This window comes from Cicer arietinum, chromosome 3 (assembly GCF_000331145.2).
Source record: "Cicer arietinum cultivar CDC Frontier isolate Library 1 chromosome 3, Cicar.CDCFrontier_v2.0, whole genome shotgun sequence".
Lineage (NCBI taxonomy): Eukaryota > Viridiplantae > Streptophyta > Magnoliopsida > Fabales > Fabaceae > Cicer > Cicer arietinum.
In genome coordinates, this window is record NC_021162.2 from 25,642,475 (window position 1) to 25,650,904 (window position 8,430).

Here is an 8,430-nt window from a genome sequence, read left to right on the forward strand (position 1 = left end):
TTCAATTTGATTCTAGGTGACACAAAATTATGACTGGTTTAGGAAGTAGTATGATTGACTAAAATTATAAAATTTGGTTGCAATCTTGTGCATATTATTTTCTTAATTGGGTTTTCTTAATCTTGTTGATGCACTTTTAATTGAATTTCTGATTCCAGATTCCAAAATTATGTTCGTTGAGCTGGTAGTATATTTATATTATACTTGTGTTCAATTTGTTTAGGGATATTATGCTTTGTGATAGTTGTGTGATAGTTGTGTGATTGATGGCAGGTTTGGACTGTATATTCGACTAGTTGCTCTAATGGATTTTGAGAGATGAATGATTTGAGTGAGATTAAGTATGTTTATCTTGTGTTTAGACATTCATCTAATAGCTTAAGTTTTTGAATGGATTAACGTCTCTAGAAGTATCCATTAAAAAAGAAATATTAGAAGAACCTAATAATAGATGCGAGTTTTTAAGACAATACCTTACGATGTCAGTTAGAAATTAGGTTCTTAATCTCAATTTTTTCATAAGCTCTTTTATTTAATTGCTTCATAAACATTTGTAAGTTTTTAAGGACATTTTTGTAGGTGAAGAACCTTCAACATATTGTATGTAAGATTTTATATGACATAAGTTAATCCAAACCTGGTCTTTGTGATTGTTGGTTCATGACATGATATTAGATTCTCTATTACCATATAGTTTCTGTTTTGTTGGTGTGTCAATGTCATTCACCAAATCCATGTTGTTGGGTTTACTTTGTTCCTAATTTAGGGACATATATGCCTTTCAATAGATGAATTTATTATTGATAGTAATATCACGTTTGCAGGTCTATAAGCCAAATACGAAGGGAGCTTAAGAAGAAGAGAGTAGTGGAGCTTAAGAGATCTTTGGAGCAATCTGAAGATTCAATTGAGTTAGTTGCATAACTATCTTCTTGTTTAAGCGAAGATTATGTCACATGGAATTTGACACTATAAGGTCAAAAGTTAGCGACCAAACAATTAATATAGTGATGGATCTTTTCAGAGACATGCTTCTCCTGGCCAACAATGCATTAGTCTTCTATAGTAAGGAACACCGTGGACACTGGACGTACCATGGTATGCACGATCCATTAGCCAAGCATTGACTTATATGACGCTTTTGATGAGGTAAGAATTCTCTGTCTCAACATTTTGTTTTAAGTACTACATATTGAAGAATTTAGTGCTTCAATATAAAATTTTGCAGATGCTACTTCTGAAGTTAGGCGGGGAGCAAATATATGTCAGTCAAATAAGCGACCATTGTTTCGATTTGATCCAGCACTTTGAGGTGAGTCAAATGTAAATGAGATTGAGCATATTAGTATAATAATATAGCTTCTGTAGTATTGGCATATTCACTTAGTGCATAAATACTATAGGCTATTGAAGGAGTTCCTAAGATCAAAGATGGTTATAATCCTGCAACTTGGATGTTGGAAGTTACATCAGCTGGAAAAGAGGCAAATCTTAAGGTCAATTTCACTGATGTGTACAAAAACTCAGAACTACATCGGTTAGTCTCCTAGCTTACACTTCATTGTGCTTGATTAACATAATAAACAACAAATATCGGAGACAACTAGTTATTCTTTTCACCTTACCTAACCTAATATGCATATATTTCTCACTGAAATTTATGATTTTGTTTTTAGGAGAAATAAACAATTAATCCAGGAGCTTAGTTTTCCTTGTCAAGGTTCAAAAGATCTACACTTTGATGCTCAATATTCACAGACATTTGTAGCACAATGTATAGCTTGTCTATGGAAACAACATTTGTCATATTGGAGGAATACATCATATACAGCAGTTAGACTCCTATTTACTATAATGACAGGTTTATTGTTTGGCCTGATTTTTTGGGATGTTGGCTTGAAAAGGTATATGAAAATTGATGCATTACATTGACACAAAATATAACTAAAGCCTGAAAAATGAAATTCAAAACAAAATCCTTACCATGTTAAATGATTGATAGTCACAGGAGAAAGGAGCAAGATTTATTCAATGCAATGGGATCAATGTATGCTGCTGTTACCTTCATAGGGGTTGTAAATGGTGCCTCAGTGCAACCAATAGTAGCAATTGAGAGAACAGTCTTCTATAGAGAAAGAGCTGCAGGGATGTATTCAGCTTTGCCATATGCTCTTGCACATGTATTACTCCATCGTTAATTTTCATGCTAGTGTCTCTAACTCTATCATATTACCTATTCACTATTCTTTTGCTTGGTAATTGAAGTTTTGTGCATCTCTGTGCTGCAATATTGAAAGTATCTCGACTATACGATTGTTCATGCATGTGTGTTTATATTTGCCTAGTGGAATTTCGGCTGATTAATTGACTAAATCTTGCATTTTATGTGAAAATTATCCTGAAAATTATGAATTTAGATTAGTAATGTTCTAACTTTGTTTGTCCTTTGCTTTACTTTTATTTGTAGGTACATGATATGAATGCATATTAATAATGCTAAGTGAAGACACATTTAGTTTTGTATTTTTAGTGGATTGTTTTGGGTATTATTAAATTTATTATAGTATATCACAACAATTTTGTATTATCGTAACTGTTATATTTTTAAATTTATTACAGTATTACAATAACAAAGTTTTACTAAAAAATATTTTTATGAAATACAATAATTTTAAGTATTACTTTTTTTTAAAATATTTTATTTTTGGCAACGGTTATAAAGCGCTGCCATACCTTAATTAAAAAATAGCCCTTCCAGAACAGTTTTAACTTCACAACAGTGTAAAACCGTTCTCTAATAGATAGATACATGTACGGTTATCAAAAAGCGTTGTTGTTTCAAAAGAAAACCATTGCGTAAGGCAAAGGCAACGCCTTGGTTGCCCACGGACAAAAAAACGTTCTCGTAGATTACGGCAACGGGTTTTTAACGTTAAACAACGGTTTTTATGTGTTGCAGTAGGGCAAAAATATTGTAGTTATAAGAAGAACGAAAATAACCTAAGTGTTAATCCAATGACACAAAAAAACATATTTGATGCACAAGATAAGTTAAAAACCCAAATTGGACTAGAATAAGCCTAGGTAGGACGAAAATGACATAAATGTTAATCCAAAAACACAAATGAACTTATTGAAAGCACAAGATTGATTAAAAACCCTAAATGGACAAGAATAAGCCTAGGGAGGACGAAAATGCCCTAAACGTAATTCCAATAACACAAATGAAGTTACAGGATTTAAAACATTGGTTAAAAACACTAAATGGACTAGAATAAGCCTACGGAGGATGAAAATGACCTAAATGTTAATCCAATGACACAAACACACCTATTAGATGCACAAGATTAGTTAAAAATCCTTAATGGACTAGAATAAGCCTAAGGAGGACGAAAATGACCTAACTTTTAATCAAATGACACAAATCACTTAAACGTTAATCCAATAACACAAATGAACTTATTGTATGCACAAGATTGGTTAAAAACCCTAAAGGACTAAAATAAGCTTAGGGAGGATGAAAATGACCTAAATGTTAATACAATGACATACACACATGTAAGATATATGTCTCCTTGACTATGATTTTGATATAACTTCCAAACATACAATGTATATGCATTATCTGATTAATCTAATAGTTTGGGTTGAGATACATTTCAGGAAAGAATCAAACACTACACTTGGACAAATCTTGGATCTCAAGCAATCAAGCAAAGATTGATCATATCATACAAGGCTTGAAGATTATGTGTAAATTTGTCTATTGTTTTGTCTATTGTTCATAGTGTTTATTAGTTAGATTCATCATTATGATTTCACACATCTAATATTTGCCAATTAAAACTGAAATCATAAAATATGTGTGTTAATCAATCAATGGGTAAATCAATTGGTTAATCGATTTTCTGATTCATAGAACAAAGTTTTCACTGAGTTAATCGATTAGCAAATCGACTACTTAAATGTTTTTATCAGATCTGTGTTCTATGATTAAAAGAAATCGAATGGATAATCGATTGCATGAATGAACTAGTTCATCATTTATCGGAAACATATTGCATAATTGATTGGCACATCGATTTTAATTAAATATCTGAGTTACAGGGACAAATCAGTCGATTGGAAAATCGATATGATTAAATGTCTGAGTTACAGGGAGAAATTAGCCCATTGCCAAATCGATTATGTTAATGAAAGTGAATCGACTGAGTAATCGATTGTTTGATCTCGCATTTTGAACAAAACAATTATAATCGAATATTCAATCGACTCTGATATGAACTGAGTATCAGCTTCTGATATATGCATTAAAAAAATCGATTAGCAAATTGATTAGTTCATCTATTTCAAGAATTTCAAGAAAAACAAGAAATGCAAAATTGATTGATCTGGTAATACGCATTAATAAAATCGATTGGGAAATCGATTTGTCTGAAGTTTTTCTGAAACTATATAAACGGAATCAATCACAATTTTTTTTTTAAAAAGAACATATAGAAAGAACTGGAAGAATTTCATTAGCTTTTCGAAAAATACACTTTTCGAAAAATTATTGCAACTCACAAACATTATTGGTATTGGCAAATACTTAGTGTGAGAATTCATTGTGATTGAATCAAGTGTTTTAGTTTTTTAAAAGAACCATATATGTAAAAGAAAGAGAGTGGAAATCCAGTATTGTGAAACTGGTGGTCATCTTTTAGAGTGTGTGTGATCATCTAAAAGAGATCTCAATCTAATCTTGCTAGATCTTGGCGATTAGTTCTTAAGGATAGATTGGTTGTTGTTGTAGATTGATGTTGAGTTAGATGTATAGGCATTGAAGTGCTAGAAAGTCTGTAAACATACTCAAATCATTTCTAGTAAAGGCTGGAATCAGTAAGTGATTTCGGGATTGGATGTAGACTATCGAATAGATAGTTGAACCAGTATAAAAATCCATGGTGCACACTTCTCTATCTCTATACTCTTTATCTTGATAATCATGTGTTCTTCAATCTCAGTTTTGAATAAGTTTTGAATCTATTATTGTTAAATTGGAATTAATATTAAACAAGTTGGTTTTAATATTAAGTTCATCATTTAGGAAGGAATTGGATAATCTGGTTAATAATATTGTGTACCACTTCCTAAGGATAGAGGTCATTCCACCAACAATTGGTATCAAGAGCTTAATCTTTTAGACTATTTTTCAAAAAAGAAAATGGCCCCTACTGAATTCTTGGGTGAAGGTGCCTCTTTAGCTAGACCCCCTACATTTAATGGGTGTGCTTATATTCTAGAGGCAAGTGGTCTTGACATATTAGATGCAGTAGAAAATGATCCTTATGTGCCTAGACTTGCTGGTACTGATGGATCATTGATTAAGAAACCAAGATCTGATTGGTCTGATGATGATAAGAAAAGAGTTGCTATAGTGCAAAAGCCAAAAATATAATAACTTCTTCTTTGAGTGCTGATGAGTTTTTCAGGGTATCAAATTGCAAAACCGCCAAAGAAATGTGGGATACACTCCAAGAAACTCATGAAGGCACAACTGATGTCAAGAGGGCCAGGATTAACACTCTGATGCATGAATATGAACTCTTCAATATGAAGAAGGATGAGTCAATCAATGACTTGCAGACACGGTTCACACATGTCATTAACAATCTGAATGCTCTAGGAAAAGTAATTGACAATGAGCAACAAATAAACAAATTAATGAGATGCTTGACAAGAGAATGTCAACCTAAGGTCACTGCAATAGCTGAATCAAGGGATCTTGGAAGCATGACCATTGCCACCCTCTTTTGCAAGCTCAGAGAACATGAAATGGAGCTGCACCGGTTGAATGAGTCAGAGCAAACTGATCACTGCAATAGCTGAATCAAGGGATCTTAGAAAAACAGTGCATGATGTATGAAGAAATCACAAATGATCATAAGTTGCTTGAAGACATGAATGCACTTTTGAAAAAGAAAGCACATGATAAACTCACTAGTTTTATTGAACTTGAAAGAAAGGTTGAATCACTACCATTTGATTTAGCAAAATTTACTAATGGTAGAAACAACCTGAATGTTCTTCTTGGCAACCAAAAGAATGCAAATGAAAAATCTGGAATTGGCTATAGACCAAATAGGAATGCTCAAAAGAATCATAAATTTGTTGGATCAAAGCCAATTCATGATGTTTTCATTAAAGCAACTCAAAGTACATCCTCTGCTTTTTCATGACATTTTTGTTGCAAAAAGGGACATATATCTTTTGATTGTAAATTGAAAAAGCTTGCTGACAAGGGATGGAAACAAGTTTGGAGAGTAAAGAAACCTGTGATTGAGACTAACCCTCAAGGACCCAATCTATATTGGGTACCTAAAACCAAAGTCTGAATTCTGTTTTGCAGGTCTCCTTGACATCCAAAACTCACTCATGGTACCTAGACAGTGGATGTTCCAAGCATATGACTGGAGACAAATCAAAATTCATATCTATTAATTTGAAAGACGGCGGATATGTAAAGTATGGTGACAACAACAAAGGCAAAATACTTGGTGCTGGAAACATAGGGAGTGAATCAACAACGGTAATCAAGGATGTTCTCTATGTAAAAGGTTTGAAACACAACCTGCTTAACATTAGTCAGCTTTGCGATAAAGGCTACCAGGTATATTTTACATCACATACTTGTACACTTGAGCACAAGGAAGATGATAGCTTAAAATTGGTAGGTGAAAGGGTAAATAATATATACATGATTGATCTTGACTCTTTGCCTGCAAATAATGTTTGTTGTTTGTTATCTAAATCTGATGAAGATTGGTTGTGGCACAAGAGAATAGCTTACATACATATAAACCATCTTAACAAACTTGTTAGCAAACAACTAGTGCTAGGTCTTCCAAGCAGAAAATTTACTAAGGACAAATTATGTGACTCTTGTGAGAAAAGTAAATTGGTCAAGTCCTCTTTCCCACCAATAGACTTAGTACAAACTAATAGAGTTCTACAATTGATTCACATGGATCTATTTGGTCCCTCTCAAGTAATAAGTTTTGTAGGAAATCTTTATGGCTATGTTTTAGTTGATGATTTCTCTAGATATACATGGACTTATTTTCTGTCTCACAAAAGTGATGCCTTCTCAATTTTCAAAAAATTTGCAAATCAAGTTCAAAATGAGAAGAATCAGAAAATAGTTTCCATTAAGAGTGATCATGGTGGAGAATTTCAAAATGAATCTTTTGACAATTATTGTGATCAAAAAGGAATTCACCACATTTACTCAGCCCCAAGAACTCCACAATAGAATGGAGTTGTAGAAAGGAAGAATAGAGCTCTAGAAGAACTTGCTAGAACAACGCTTAATGACTCTAAGCTTCCAAAATACATTTGGGCTGATGCAATAAACACAGCTACTCATTTGATATATAGAGTTCTAATTAGGCATATCCTTAGAAAAACACCCTATGAAATATACAAAGGTAGAAAACCAAACATTGCCTATTTTAGAGTCTTTGGATGCAAGTGTTTTGTACTGAATAATGGAAAAGAGCATCTAGGGAAATTTGACTCTAAGGCAGATGAGGGAATTTTTCTAGGATATTCACAATCTAGTAAGGCCTATAGGATCTACAATAAAGGAACTAAAACTATAGAGGAATCTGTTCATGTAAAATTTGATGAAATGTTTACCAAAAACTTGAACAGTACCCCTCTTACAGTTGGTGATTCTCTTGATGAAATTGTAGAATCAGATCCAAAAGAACCAAATGAAACATTACCTCCAATTGACATTGATTATATAGAACCTATAGGGGAAGATGACTTACCTAAGGAATGGAAATTCAACAAAAACCATCCTATTGACAACATCATAGGATAAATTTCTAAAGGGGTTGCTACTAGAAAATCCCTTAGACACTTCTGTAATTTCACAGCTTTTGTTGCTCAAGTAGAACCTAAGAATATAAAAGAAGCTCTCTTGGACAATGATTGGATAATTTCCATGCAAGAAGAGCTTAATCAAATTGAGAGAAACAAAGTATGGATCTTAGTTCCTAAACCAGAAAACAAACATATTATTGGAACTAGATGGGTGTTTAGGAATAAGATGGATGAGAATGGAGTAATAACAAGAAATAAGGCTAGACTAGTTGCTAAAGGCTACAACCAGGAGGAAGGTATTGATTATGATGAGACTTATGCTCCTGTAGCCAGATTAGAAGCAATAAAGATTTTGCTTGCTTATGCTTGTATCATGGATTTTAAATTGTATCAAATGGATGTAAAGAGTGCTTTTCTGAATGGAGATATCCAAGAGGAGGTTTATGTTAGTCAAACTCCAGGATTTGAGGATCCTGCTTTTCCAAACCATGTTTATAAACTAACAAAAGCTCTCTATGGATTGAAACAAGCTCCAAGAGCTTGGTATGAAAAACTCAG

General features: G+C 33.0%; 2 protein-coding genes and 1 long non-coding RNA gene across 4 annotated transcripts; all 3 read left to right on the top strand.

The window, feature by feature from the left end:
- The first annotated feature begins 825 nt into the window (after positions 1–825).
- On the top strand, positions 826–4,871 carry LOC140919579 (uncharacterized). Of its 2 annotated transcripts, XR_012162277.1 has the most exons (4): positions 830–911; positions 1,025–1,149; positions 1,229–1,312; positions 2,468–4,871. It is a non-coding gene; the product is annotated as an uncharacterized lncRNA (long non-coding RNA). The 2 variants fall into 2 exon arrangements; XR_012162276.1 differs by having other exon boundaries at positions 826–1,149.
- Positions 1,328–2,369, top strand: LOC101513140 (ABC transporter G family member 32-like). Its single transcript, XM_073365937.1, has 4 exons — positions 1,328–1,345; positions 1,404–1,537; positions 1,677–1,904; positions 2,003–2,369. The coding sequence occupies exons 1-4, from the start codon at positions 1,328–1,330 to the stop codon at positions 2,196–2,198; spliced, it is 576 nt and encodes a 191-aa protein (XP_073222038.1). The 3' UTR covers positions 2,199–2,369.
- A 335-nt stretch (positions 4,872–5,206) lies between the features above and the next one.
- On the top strand, positions 5,207–5,871 carry LOC140919701 (uncharacterized). The gene is made up of 3 exons (XM_073366313.1): positions 5,207–5,388; positions 5,475–5,609; positions 5,724–5,871. Exons 1-3 carry the CDS (start codon positions 5,207–5,209, stop codon positions 5,869–5,871), a joined length of 465 nt encoding a protein of 154 aa, XP_073222414.1.
- Positions 5,872–8,430: the final 2,559 nt, after the last annotated feature.

Excerpts from the sequence above, each read along its gene's own strand:
- LOC101513140 (XM_073365937.1), top strand. Across the intron at positions 1,538-1,676 it reads AAAAACTCAGAACTACATCG|GAGAAATAAACAATTAATCC; the intron begins GTTAGTCTCCTA and ends TTTTGTTTTTAG. Across the intron at positions 1,905-2,002 it reads TGGGATGTTGGCTTGAAAAG|TCACAGGAGAAAGGAGCAAG; the intron begins GTATATGAAAAT and ends AATGATTGATAG.
- LOC140919701 (XM_073366313.1), top strand. The coding sequence starts at position 5,207 with ATGGCCCCTACTGAATTCTTGGGTGAAGGTGCCTCTTTAGCTAGACCC. Across the intron at positions 5,389-5,474 it reads AAGAAACCAAGATCTGATTG|GGTATCAAATTGCAAAACCG; the intron begins GTCTGATGATGA and ends TGAGTTTTTCAG. Across the intron at positions 5,610-5,723 it reads TTCAATATGAAGAAGGATGA|AGAATGTCAACCTAAGGTCA; the intron begins GTCAATCAATGA and ends ATGCTTGACAAG.